The 14,498-nt window shown below is 41.9% G+C and overlaps 1 protein-coding gene across 4 annotated transcripts in view; it reads right to left on the minus strand.

Moving 5' to 3' along the window:
- Positions 1-63: 63 nt before the first annotated feature.
- The window catches only part of LOC5514256 (receptor-type tyrosine-protein phosphatase S-like), a 68,151-nt gene continuing 53,716 nt past the window's right edge, over positions 64-14,498 (minus strand). For all 4 annotated transcript variants that reach the window (XM_048724745.1, XM_048724743.1, XM_048724744.1 and 1 more), the window contains 10 exons: positions 13,920-14,074; positions 10,321-10,456; positions 9,758-9,907; positions 8,823-8,895; positions 8,271-8,347; positions 8,045-8,179; positions 5,485-5,607; positions 4,110-4,255; positions 3,666-3,801; positions 64-1,133 (listed from right to left, as the gene is read on the minus strand). In XM_048724745.1, coding sequence (XP_048580702.1) covers positions 1,059-1,133; positions 3,666-3,801; positions 4,110-4,255; positions 5,485-5,607; positions 8,045-8,179; positions 8,271-8,347; positions 8,823-8,895; positions 9,758-9,907; positions 10,321-10,456; positions 13,920-14,074 — 1,206 coding nt within the window. In that variant the 3' untranslated portion in view covers positions 64-1,058. The remainder of the gene's footprint in view (positions 1,134-3,665; positions 3,802-4,109; positions 4,256-5,484; positions 5,608-8,044; positions 8,180-8,270; positions 8,348-8,822; positions 8,896-9,757; positions 9,908-10,320; positions 10,457-13,919; positions 14,075-14,498) is intronic.

A 14,498-nucleotide genomic window follows, 5' to 3' on the forward strand; every position in this document is an offset into this window, starting at 1 on the left:
AAAACTTCGGATTTTTTAACACATATAAGCTGCTAATTAGTGCAAAAAGATAGAATACAATAGTAAGAGATATGAGGCAATTTTAATTGATTCCACTTAGATATAATTATATCTACGAGATAGCAGGTGTGTTTGAGTAGTCGTTTCTTTGTTTTCTTTATAAATCGTTTTCTCGAGTTGAGACACCTACGCTGTCTCAAAAGTCGCACAACTTCAAAATACAAAAAAAAAAAGTTCAGTTAAACGATCACATAACTCTTTGTTCTGTTTTCGACAAGAAGTAATCAGAAATGCAAACTCTGCTGAAATCCCGACAGTGGATTCTTTTGTAAAAACGAGGGGGATGTTATCAACTGTGAAGCGGGGGCGATCGTTGCTTGAAAAGTAGTTCGATTTCAGTCGCTCATCAAAGAACTGCTGTATTCTTGCTGTTGATCCTTCTGAACACCATTCTTCTGTCTTATAATATATGTAATATCAAGCTAAGATCCCACAGTGTGGCAAGCATCCATGATTTATTGGCTATCAAGAAGGGATCGCACGGAATGCGTTTACACCTTTTGCTTTTCATTAACGAGAAATACGCATTCATTTTAGCCAAAATTACAAACATTTACGCCGATGTACTGTCATTTAAGCGAAAGTAAAATCATTCGAACTAAAAGGAAATACATTAACGAACTTTACATAATTGAGTGCACACAATTGAATTTTCTTAACATTCATTTACACTATTCGACAACCAGGAATGAAAAATCCATTTTCATTTGCGCGTTGGTACATAACAATAGCACAAATAAAATATCAATAATACGAGAACTCGCAATCAATACAGTGAAAGAAATATTCATTAACATTTTTATTACAGCAAGTGCAAACAATAGTATTTTGTGAAAGTAATTTGCATGCTTCTTATAAACGTTAGCGCCTCCGTACAAACAATAAGCCCTTTATGACAAACAATATCCTAAAAAATGCAATTGTTTTTTTTGGGGGCTAAAATGAATGCGTATTTCTCGTTAATGAAAAGCAAAAGGTGTAAAAGTATCATGCTAGTGTCAGCTAAAATTGGCATAGTCGCTGAAGGAATCCAGAAATGCCATTGTGGCCTCGTAGCAGAAGACATATTGCCTCTGGTGAGAAAAAAAAAAAAAAGGCGAGAAGATGGTCGTTATTAGGTTTTGTTGAATAAAGTCAGGCGTTCCTGGGTACCTAGAGCCTCCAGACTTCTCTCGTTCAGTGACGCTCAGCCAAAATGCCGCTCGTCACGACATTTTGGCTGAGCGTCACTGGACGAGAGAAGTCTAGAGGGTCTGGTACCCAGGGTTAGTCAGTCGTAGCTATAACAGAAGTTTTCAAAACAGAATTCTAAAAATATCACAAGTTACGGGAACAAGATCTGAAACACGCCGGTGAAGCCAGCTGTGAAGGAATGTAGCCATGGAGATGGCAAAATAAGGACAAGAATTATTCTGAAATTACAAAGGCCTAAACTTATTGTTACTTGTCCCGGGTTAGTTTATTTGTCATGTACCAGCCGAAGTGCTTATTCGGGGGAGGCGCTTATGTCAAAATCTTTTCTCTAGATAAAAAAATCCAATTGAAACACGGGTATTAGGATACTTTGTCGGGGGTAAACAAAAATGCACCCCCAATTTGAGTTGAAAATTGAACTCAGCGAATAAAATAATCCGAAATGTCTCCTGCTTTCCGAGTTAGCGAAATCCTTTTTTGATGAGTTGACGGCTCACTTTCTCTTTAAACTTAAACTTCGCCGCCGACACACGCCGGGGCATGCGACAAGTGCTGTGATCAGGGCTAATTTTTAACATGCTTCCACGGACCGTTGCGTTTCTTCAGGTTTTAAATTAAAAAAGTTACAGTAAATGGCAGACGATGACCAGGTTATAATTTGATCTACTTCTCCATTAAATACAAGTCGTTTGACAAGAGGTTGTCGTCAACCGGCTTCGTGACTACGCGAAAAGCCCGTTTGTAAGCATGAGTAAAAATCACTGAAGCACCTCGCTGCATATATTAGCCACTGCATAACTTCAGACTTAGACGCGGTAGCGGTGGCTAATATATGCTGCTAGGCGCTTCAGTAGTTTTTACCCATGCTTACATGCGGGCTTGTCGCGTAGTCTCAAAGCCGGTTGACGACAACCTTTTCTCAAAAGACTGTAAGTTCAAAGAGAAAGTGAGCTGTCACTCATCATCATGTCTCATACCGACATCACAACATTGGCCGCAACTAGGCAGGTTTTCGAAAAATTGAATCGAGCGTTGTTTCACTCCCTTCCTGTTTTATATAGAACCTAAATACAAAGTATAAAGTTCGGAAAGGGCTCGGGCTTTTTACGAACACTAAAGAGGCATGGTTACACAGTACAATGTTTCCTTCTTGAAATATAAATTTTTTTTATTTTGATGACGTCATCGTATTTTTGCTTCTAGTGACGTCATCGATGACGTCACAAACCACGTGACCACAGTTTTGCACCTCTCTTGACACCTACATGACACCTGCCAAGTTTGGTCATACGATGCTTTTAAGGGACGGACGGACGGACATCGCATCACGAAAACTCGAGTCGATGGGTTACCAATATTTATTACCATATTTGTTTTATATAACACTTTTTCTTAGGTATGGGGCTCCGCTCACGCGGCGCAAAGGGAGCTCCGCTGGGACCTCTAACTGGAAAAGCAGGAATTTCGGATAAAGGTTAGAAATATTTTATTCGCTGAGTTCAATATTCAACACAAATTGGGGATACATTTTTGTTAATTTATTAATAAATCGCTGAAAAAGTATCCTAATCCCGTGATTGAAGGAAGTGAAACATAAAAGTAAAAGAATGGTTTGGCGCGTAATACTGTCTTTTCTTGTCGATTCCCTTTTAACGTACGTGTTATTCGGCTTTTATTTTGGGGAGGCGCTAATTCTTTAATTTTTCGTCTTAGGAGGAGGTGCTTATTCAAGCAATTAACGGGATCAAAGGGAAATTAACGGTATCAAAGGGAAATTGGATATGCGCTCCTGGGAGGTAGGGTGGGGGCTGGTTGACCTGCAATCTTGGTAGGGAGGGAGGGGGCTGGTTGACCTGCGATCTTGGGAAGGAGGGCGGGGGCTGGTTGACCTGCGATCTTGGGGGGGAGGGCGGGGGCTGGTTGATCTGCGATCCTGGGAAGGAGGGCGGGGGCTGGTTGACCTGCGATCTTGTTAGGGAGGGATTGGGCTGGTTGACCTGCGATCCTGGGAGTTAGGGTGGGGGCTGGTTGACCTGCGATCCTGGGAGGGAAGGTTGGGGCTGGTTGATCTGCGATCCTGGGAAGGAGGGCGGGGGCTGGTTGACCTGCGATCCTGGGAAGGAGGGTAGGGGCTGGTTGACCTGCGGTCCTGGGAGGGAGGGCGGGGGCTGGTTGACCTGCGATCCTGGGAAGGAGGGTAGGGGCTGCTTGACCTGCGATCCTGGGAGGGAGGGAGGGGGCTGGTTGACCTGCGATCCAGGGAGCGAGGGCGGGGGCTGGTTGACCTGCCATCCTGGGAGGGAGGGTAGGGGCTGGTTGACCTGCGATCCTGGGAGGGAGGGTGGGGGCTGGTTGATCTGCGATCCTGGGAAGGAGGGTAGGGGCTGGTTGACCTGCGATCCTTTGCTCACCAGGGATTCGACAGCTCCCGGCCGTGATGCTCTGAGGACCTTGACGGCCTGGAATACGTCTACAACATGCTCAGCCTTCACCCTGTCTATCACGGACAGTACAGCACAAAGAGTGCCACTTCGACCAGCGCCGTTACTAGGATATTATAGAACATATATAAAAACATGTCGTCATCAGCGAGCATTACATTGCGACTGGCACCATTATGGGTCATATTGAAACAAGTCAACGATAATATAACGTCAGAAACAGCGTGTCACTACGACCAGCGCTGTTACTAGCGTTTGGGCCATATACGTCAGCTATATAACGCGAATACAATGCCGTAATATAATCACATTAGAGGTATGGAGCGCGGTAAATTACGACGAGTTGAAATGCTTGCTGTATTCACTAGACATCGGTAAACAGCGCGTTAAAATACGATAAGCTGACTTATTTACCTGCACTGAACTAGAATAGCGGCGTTACCAGACTGCTGCTGAGAGCTCTGAGTACTCTCTATCAGGCGGAGAACACTCGACTTGTCAGGTAACTTCTGCTCAGTCCAACCGATGACCTGGAAGTGACGCACTTCCCGCGACGCGCCCTGCAAAGAGAATGATTAGACGCGCCCTGGAAAGGGAGGTGATTAGACGCGCCCTGGAATGAGAGGTGATTAGACACGCTCTGGAAAGAGAGGTGATTAAACGAGCCCTGGAAAAGGAGGTGATTAGACGCGCCCTGGAAAAAGAGGTGATTAGAAGCGACCTGGAAGAGAGGTGGTTAGAAGCGACCTGGGAGGTAATAAAACGAGCCCTGGAAAGGGATGTTATTAAACGCGCCCTGCAAAGAGAGGTAATTAGACGGGCCCTGCAAAGAGAGGTGATTAGATGCGCCCTGGAAAGGAATGTGATTAGACGCGCCCTGGAAAGAGAGGTGATTAGACGCGCCCTGGAAAGGGAGGTGATCAGACGCACCCTTGAAAGAGAGGTGATTAGATGCGCCTTGGAAAGAGAGGTGATTAGACGCGCCCTGGAAAGAGAGGTGATTGGACGCGCCCTGGAAAGAGAAGTGATTAAACGCGCCCTGGAAAGAGGGGTGATTAGACGCGCCCTGGAAAGAGAGGTGATTAGACGCGCCCTGGAAAGGGAGGTGATTAGACGCACCCTTGAAAGAGAGGTGATTAGATGCGCCTTGGTAAGAGAGGTGATAAGACGCGCCCTGGAAAGAGAGGTGATTAGACGCGCCCTGGAAAGAGAAGTGATTAAACGCGCCCTGGAAAGAGAGGTGATTAGACGCGCCCTGGAAAGAGAGGTGATTAGACGCGCCCTGGAAAGGGAGGTGATTAGCGCACCCTTGAAAGAGAGCTGATTAGACGCGCCCTGGAAAGAGAGGTGATTAGACGCGCCCTGTAAAGAGAGGTGATTAAGCGCGCCCTGGGAAGAGAGGTGATTAGACGCGCCCTGGAAAGAGAGGTAATAAGACGCGCCCTGGAAAGAGAGGTGATTAGACGCGCCCTTCAAAAGAGCGGTGATTAGATGCGCCCTAGAAAGGGAGGTGATTAGACGCGCCCTGGAAAGAGAGGTGATTAGACGCGCCTTGGAAAGGGGGTATTTCTTTGGCTAGGGGGTTTATTCACTTCACGTTCGTGTGATTTTTAAATGCGAGTAGAATTTTGCATTTTCTTTTCATTTTTCAGTCTCCGTTTCCTTCGCTATTGAAAGCCCGGCTTTGCAAAATCTCATTGGTGGATAATTATCTAATAAAATGTGAATGCTATATATCGTATATCATGTGTTATAACATATCTTATACCATATTATCATAGCAACACACCTCCTTGGTGGTGAGGACGAACCTCCTCGTGATAATCTGAGACTCCACGTCCTCGTCTAAAAGTTGAACTTGTATCTTCCCATAACTCTTGGCGTCACGTGATGGCCAGTACTGCCGGTAACGCTAAACAGATACACAGCGCTCGTACGAGGGTCAGAATTCACCAAAAGGTTGTAATGGTGATGGTGTTGGTGGTAGAGGTGATGATGGTTTTGGTAATAGGAGTGTTGGTGGTGTTAATGATCGTGATTGTTAGTTGAGGTTGTGGTGATTTTGATATCAGTGGTGTGATGGCCATGTAGGTGATGATGGCCATGTAGGTGATGATTGTCATGTAGGTGATGATGGTCATGTAGGTGATGATGGCCATGTAGGTGATGATGGCCATGTAGGTGATGATGGTCATGTAGGTGATGATGGCCATGTAGGTGATGATGGCCATGTAGGTGATGATGGCCATGTAGGTGATGATGGCCATGTAGGTGATGATGGTCATGTAGGTGATGATGGTCATGTAGGTGATGATGGTCATGTAGGTGATGATGGCCATGTAGGTGATGATGGTCATGTAGGTGATGATGGTCATGTAGGTTTTGATGGTCATGTAGGTGATGATTGTCATGTAGGTGATGATTGTCATGTAGGTGATGATGGCCATGTAGGTGATGATGGCCATGTAGGTGATGATGGCCATGTAGGTGATGATGGTCATGTAGGTGATGATGGTCATGTAGGTGATGATGGTCATGTAGGTGATGATGGCCATGTAGGTGATGATGGTCATGTAGGTGATGATGGTCATGTAGGTGATGATGGTCATGTAGGTGATGATGGCCATGTAGGTGATGATGGCCATGTAGGTGATGATGGTCATGTAGGTGATGATGGCCATGTAGGTGATGATGGCCATGTAGGTGATGATGGCCATGTAGGTGATGATGGCCATGTAGGTGATGATGGCCATGTAGGTGATGATGGCCATGTAGGTGACGATGGTCATGTAGGTGATGATGGTCATGTAGGTGATGATGGCCATGTAGGTGATGATGGCCATGTAGGTGACGATGGTCATGTAGGTGATGATGGTCATGTAGGTGATGATGGTCATGTAGGTGATGATGGCCATGTAGGTGATGATGGTCATGTAGGTAATGATGGCCATGTAGGTGATGATGGTCATGTAGGTGATGATGGTCATGGTGGTGATGATGGTCATATAGGTGATGATGGTCCTGTAGGTGATGATGGTCATGTAGGTGATGATGGTCATGTAGGTGATGATGGTCATGTAGGTGTTGATGGTTATAATAGTGGCACGCGCCTAGTGATGGTGTTGATGATTGCGTTAGTGGAGTTTGTGATGGTGGTAGTGGTGTTATGATGCTGATGTTAGTGATGATGATAATAGTGGTGATGGTGTTGATGATTGCGTTAGTGGAGTTTGTGATGGTAGTAGTGGTGTTATGATGCTGATGTTAGTGATGATGATAATAGTGGTGATGGTGTTGATGATTGCGTTAGTGGAGTTTGTGATGGTGGTAGTGGTGTTATGATGCTGATGTTAGTGATGATGGTAATAGTGGTGATGGTGTTGATGATTGTGTTAGTGGAGTTTGTTATGGTGGTAGTAGTGTTATGATGCTGATGTTAGTGATAATGATAATAGTGGTGATGGTGTCGATGATTGCGTTAGTGGAGTTTGTGATGGTGGTAGTAGTGTTATGATGCTGATGTTAGTGATAATGATAATAGTGGTGATGGTGTCGATGATTGCGTTAGTGGAGTTTGTGATGGTGGTAGTGGTGTTATGATGCTGATGTTAGTGATGATGATAATAGTGGTGGTAGTGATGGTGATTGTGTTAGTGGAGTTTGTGGTGGTGATGGTGATGATAATGGTGATGGTGGTGATGATGGTGATGATAATGGTGATGGTGGTGGTGATGGTGGTGATAATAATGGTGATGGTGGTGGTGATGGTGATGATAATGGTGATGGTGGTGGTGATGGTGATGATAATGGTGATGGTGGTGGTGATGTTTAGTGAAAGTCGTGGTGTAGGTAGTGTTGGTATAATTATAGTGATGTTGGCAATTGCGATGCCATTATCATAGTAATTATGTCCTATCTTCTATAATGGAGGTGAATGTAGTGATGTCGGTGGTGAATTATACCATTATTACAAGACATGACGGAAAAACATGACGTGACGCTTCAAATAAGTCCATTTCACATCGAATAAGGCGGAGAATTTTTCTGAGTACTTAGTAACTTATAGCAAACAAAATATCAAGTGCGACTTTTTTTTAATTGATGCGACTTTTTGTAAAGTGTCATTGAAATTTGAGCTTTTCGCCCCTGAGCTGATACACAGGGCAATGATGATCAAGGAAAAATGATGTTAAAAAGCCAAAATCTGGTTTAGTGCACTTCGGCACGTGTTTTAAAAATCAGTCCGTAATAGAAGGAACCTATAGCCACTAAAGAAATTGTGTCTTCTCTCTATATCTGGAATTGCGCGTTTTCCAGGTTTTTCCGTCATGTCTTATTACAATAAGTACCTTTTGTCCCTCTGAGGTGTCGTACAGCATCACGACAGTGCCTACTGAGAAATCCAGGACCATTTGCCAAAAGTTCGTGATGTCTTCACTCGATGGAGCCGGGCAGAGGATGAATGCGTTTTTCTCTCTGTATGCCTTATTGTACATTGGAAATGAAGCAAGAAGAAGGTGAGGCAAGAACGTCGAAAGGGTTGACAATTCCACATGTGAAAAATACACCCCTTACATTAGCAAAACTGGCATTCATATAGGCAGTCAGTTTTCGCTTAGCTGGGCTTTTCAATGTAGACTTTTTGTCGATCACTGCAAAGAAAAATATGAATAATTAGTCAAATTAAGAAAAGTTCATATATTATCGAGTTGGGGGGGGGGGGGGGGGGGGCGTGAGGATACTGTGTGTGTGTTTGGGTTGGGGTTGGGTGGGTGGGGTGGGGGTTTCCGGGGGTCTAAAGGGGGGCCATCGTATAAATATGGATTTTTAAAAGAAGGGTCACTGATATCTTTGGGTGTTGTCTCTTCTCTTTGTTCAACGAGTTTCGGTTTGGCATGCACAATCCAGGAGTCCAGGATACGTATTTAGCCACGTTTTATCTATGCAATGCAAACCTGTATACACCCTATATACAAGTTTTTCATGGTTTCCGCTATATGATATCTATAAAGTGCTAATGTTCCATATTTAAAAAACCCAAAAAACTCTCTTGTTGTGAAGAAAAGCTTGTAAAAGGGCGGAGAGAATGTTTGACACAGTTTCGTCACCGGAATCAGATTGACTTACATGAAATTCTGTACTTTGATCCCGACGAAACATCTACATCCGGGACACTTGATGGCACAATGACTGACAACCTCTGAACAATTACGATAAAAAGGTCATGTCATACAGGCGAACGTTATTATTATAATATATAATAGTTCTTTGATCGTTCTTCTATTCACTTTCTAGTTAATTTTATAAAAAAAAAAACAAAAAAGTTCTTGACGACTCATGCCAAGGAGAATATGACGTAAACAGTATATATTTGGACATTTTAAAAAATAAGGAAACCTCAAATAAACTTCCCTCCCTTCCGCGTATGTATTTAACACCTAGTTCAATAAACTTCCCTCCATTCCGCGTATGTATTTAACACCTAATTCAATAAACTTCCCTCCCTTCCGCGTATGTATTTAACACCTAGTTCAATAAACTTCCCTCCCTTCCGCGTATGTATTTAACACCTAGTTCAATAAACTTCCCTCCCTTCCGCGTATGTATTTAACACCTAGTTCAATAAACTTCCCTCCCTTCCGCGTATGTATTTAACATCTAGTTCAATAAACTTCCCTCCCTTCCGCGTATGTATTTAACACCTAGTTCAATAAACTTCCCTCCCTTCCGCGTATGTATTTAACACCTAGTTCAATAAACTTCCCTCCCTTCCGCGTATGTATTTAACACCTAGTTCAATAAACGTTTCTTTGGTTCATTGCTAATGGCAAGAGCGCACGGCAACATAAATAAGAATAATTTCGATATTTATATTTTATTATTTATATTTATTATATTATTTATGTTTTTGTTCACATTTCAAGAAAAGTACAGCCTTAGCCTCCCATGATGTGGTGCTAGCTTGCTGTGGCCAATAGACAAAGGGAATAGCAGCGTTTTAAGAGATAATTATACAATTGTACCCTACCGTTTCACAATAACTTGGAAATATTAAACATTACCTGGAACTCCGCCTCGTACCCCGACACATTTCCTGGAGTCCGTAGTTTGGAGAGCCTGGCCATAGCGGCCTTCATATTGTCAGCAGGAATATCAGTGCTTCCGCAGACAAGCGCCTCCAGGACAGCCAAGTGGATAAACACGTATTGCTCCTGTGTGCAGAACAATGCGTCTTACAATCAGTAAGGCGATTCTTTACCCTTAGATTATTAATTGAGCGTGCTTACTCCTAAGTGCATACAAATGATGTATATTTCAAAAAGTAAAGAGCAAATCTTGTTGAGCATTAGGTAGAGTATGCTCTGTGTTCTGAGGTAGCATGGTCTGAGAAACCGATGGACACTACTTTGGCATGGTAATTAGTGTGTGTGTTTCATTGGATGAACACTACGAAGCGTGTGGAGGTGACTAATATTATCTTCTGTTTTTGAGAGCTGACGCTACGCACTGTTGTAGATGACTTATGGGATAAATATGAAGCTGGGGGAGTGTTCAGATTAATTCTAGTGTGCGGAGACTACTTATAGCATTGCTACAATGCTCGACCTTAAAAGGCCTGTCTTACCGATGTTTGCACCATGTGTGGCCGGTCTTCCCTGATGGCTTTCACGTAGTTGAAGATGTCCACCGTCTTTTGTTTCTTAGCCTGGCGCAGCATCGCGTCAATCACGAGAAAAGCGCCCGTTCTTCCCACGCCGGCGCTGCCAGAAATAAACAAAAATCTGTAATTATCAAGTCATCTATTAGATAACTTGAAACACTCTAGAAACTGTAAAAGTCACTTGCTTTCAGCGAAGAAAAGACCTTTGAGTGCGCATCTGTAAAATATTTTTTTTAGATTTTGATTAATATTGCTGTTATTTGTTCAGTTGTACGACACAAGATCTGCTCACTAAGAAATGCACATCGCATTTTTATTGTATGTCAAGTTTACGGCCGGAGGTCTTAAATACTGCATACCTGCAATGTATGACCCAAAGTCTAAAATACTGCATACCTGCAGTGTATGACCCAAAGTCTTAAATGATGTATACCTGCAGTGTATGACCCAAAGTCTTAAATGATGCATACATGCAGTGTATGACCCAAAGTCTTAAATGATACATACCTACAGTGTATGACCCAAAGTCTTAAATGATGCATACCTACAGTGTATGACCCAAAGTCTTAAATGATGCACACCTGCAGTGTATGATCCAAAGTCTAAATACTGCATACGTACAGTGTATGACTCAAAGTCTTAAATGATAAATACCTGCAGTGTATGACCCAAAGTCTAAATACTGCATACCTGCAGTGTATGACCCAAAGTCTTAAATGATGTATACCTGTAATGTATGACCCAAAGTCTTAAATGATAAATACCTGCAGTGTATGACCCAAAGTCTTAAATGATGTATACCTGTAATGTATGACCCAAAGTCTTAAATGATACATACCTACAGTGTATGACCCAAAGTCTTAAATGATGTATACCTGTAATGTATGACCCAAAGTCTTAAATGATAAATACCTGCAGTGTATGACCCAAAGTCTAAATACTGCATACCTGCAGTGTATGACCCAAAGTCTTAAATACTGCATACCTGCAGTGTATGACCCAAAGTCTTAAATGATGTATACCTACAGTGTATGACTCTAAGTCTTAAATGATGTATACCTGTAATGTATGACCCAAAGTCTTAAATGATACATACCTACAGTGTATGACCCAAAGTCTTAAATGATACATACCTACAGTGTATGACCTAAAGTCTTAAATTATGTATACCTGTAATGTATGACCCAAAGTCTTAAATGATGTATACCTGTAATGTATGACCCAAAGTCTTAAATGATACATACCTACAGTGTATGACCCAGTCTTAAATGATACATACCTACAGTGTATGACCCAAAGTCTTAAATGATGTATACCTACAGTGTATGACCCTAAGTCTTAAATGATGTATACCTGTAATGTATGACCCAAAGTCTTAAATGATTAATACCTACAGTGTATGACCCAAAGTCTTAAATGATACATACCTACAGTGTATGACCCAAAGTCTTAAATGATGTATACCTGTAATGTATGACCCAAAGTCTTAAATGATGCATACTTACAATGTATGAACCAAAGTCTTGAATGATGCATACTTACAGTGTATGAACCAAAGTCTTGAATGATGCATACCTACAGTGTATGACCCAAAGTCTTAAATGATGTATACCTACAGTGTATGACCCAAAGTCTTAAATGATGTATACCTACAGTGTATGACCCAAAGTCTTATATGATGTATACCTGTAATGTATGACCCAAAGTCTTAAATGATTAATACCTACAGTGTATGAACCAAAGTCTTAAATGATGTATACCTACAATGTATGACCCTAAGTCTTAAATGATGTATACCTGTAATGTATGACCCAAAGTCTTAAATGATTAATACCTACAGTGTATGACCCAAAGTCTTAAATGATACATACCTACAGTGTATGACCCTAAGTCTTAAATGATGTATACCTGTAATGTATGACCCAAAGTCTTAAATGATGCATACCTGCAGTGTATGAACCAAAGTCTTAAATGATGCATACTTACAGTGTATGAACCAAAGTCTTGAATGATGCATACCTACAGTGTATGACCCAAAGTCTTAAATGATGTATACCTACAGTGTATGACCCAAAGTCTTAAATGATACATACCTACAGTGTATGACCCAAAGTCTTAAATGATACATACCTACAGTGTATGACCCAAAGTCTTAAATGATGTATACCTGTAATGTATGACCCAAAGTCTTAAATGATACATACCTACAGTGTATGACCCAAAGTCTTAAATGATGTATACCTGTAATGTATGACCCAAAGTCTTAAATGATACATACCTACAGTGTATGACCCAAAGTCTTAAATGATGTATACCTGTAATGTATGACCCAAAGTCTTAAATGATAAATACCTGCAGTGTATGACCCAAAGTCTAAATACTGCATACCTGCAGTGTATGACCCAAAGTCTTAAATGATGCATACCTACAGTGTATGAACCAAAGTCTTAAATGATACATACCTGCAGTGTATGGCCCAAAGTCTTAAATGATAAATAACTGCAGTGTATGACCCAAAGTCTTAAATGATACATACCTACAGTGTATGACCCAAAGTCTTAAATGATGTATACCTGTAATGTATGACCCAAAGTCTTAAATGATACATACCTACAGTGTATGACCCAAAGTCTTAAATGATACATACCTACAGTGTATGACCCAAAGTCTTAAATGATGTATACCTGTAATGTATGACCCAAAGTCTTAAATGATACATACCTACAGTGTATGACCCAGTCTTAAATGATACATACCTACAGTGTATGACCCAAAGTCTAAAATGATGTATACCTGTAATGTATGACCCAAAGTCTTAAATGATGTATACCTGTAATGTATGACCCAAAGCCTTAAATGATACATACCTACAGTGTATGAACCAAAATCTTAAATGATGCATACCTACCGTGTATGACCCAAAGTCTTAAATGATGTATACCTACAGTGTATGACCCAAAGTCTTATATGATGTATACCTGTAATGTATGACCCAAAGTCTTAAATGATGCATACCTACAGTGTATGAACCAAAGTCTTAAATGATACATACCTGCAGTGTATGGCCCAAAGTCTTAAATGATAAATAACTGCAGTGTATGACCCAAAGTCTTAAATGATACATACCTACAGTGTATGACCCAAAGTCTTAAATGATAAATACCTGCAGTGTATGACCCAAAGTCTAAATGCTGCATACCTGCAGTGTATGACCCAAAGTCTAAATGATGCATACCTGCAGTGTATGACCCAAAGTCTAAATACTGCATACCTACAGTGTATGACCCAAAGTCTTAAATGATGCATACCTGCAGTGTATGATCCAAAGTCTAAATGCTGCATAACTACAGTGTATGACCCAAAGTCTAAATGATGCATACCTGCAGTGTATGACCCAAAGTCTAAATACTGCATACCTGCAGTGTATGACCCAAAGTCTGAAATGATGCATACCTGCAGTGTATGACCCAAAGTCTTAAATGCTGCATACTTGTAATGTATGACCCAAAGTCTTAAATGATACATACCTGCAGTGTATGACCTAAAGTCTAAATGCTGCATACCTGCAGTGTATCACCCAGGGCCTGGCGCCAGGTAGTGAGTCCTTCGTGATCTTCCGCCTCAACCCGAGTACCGCGGTGGCGTATTGAGGTACTCCCTTGTCTGGCCACACGGTGAAGTGATACTGATAGACGTACCTCTCCTCCGTTTGGCCGACCTATGCACAACACATACAAATCAATGATTGTTGCCCGGGGAAGGAGATCACGATAAAAAGGGTGTGATCGTCGGCCAAATAAATTTTAACCCTATGGGATAAATACTTTGTGTGCGATCAACAGATCTTTTTAACCCTAAGAGATAGCAAATTGGGTGTTCTCGAAGGACTTTTTAACCCTAAATAATAGCAGAATCGGAAAAATCCTTCAACAGGGATAGGAGATGCTCGAGATTTTACCCCTTTAAAGAAAGAACGATCACCCCCGTCCACTATTCTGGAGACCCACTCACCCCCTCACCCAGGGGCTGTTGTTTTCTCTAAATGGCCTGAAAGAGCCTCGCGCAGATCGCAAAATGTTTGTGAGAATTTGAAACGTTGGTTTCTATTTCAAGATAGCTAACAGCAAAAACGTAGTATACCA

This window comes from Nematostella vectensis, chromosome 3 (genome assembly GCF_932526225.1).
Source record: "Nematostella vectensis chromosome 3, jaNemVect1.1, whole genome shotgun sequence".
In the NCBI taxonomy this organism is placed as follows: domain Eukaryota; kingdom Metazoa; phylum Cnidaria; class Anthozoa; order Actiniaria; family Edwardsiidae; genus Nematostella; species Nematostella vectensis.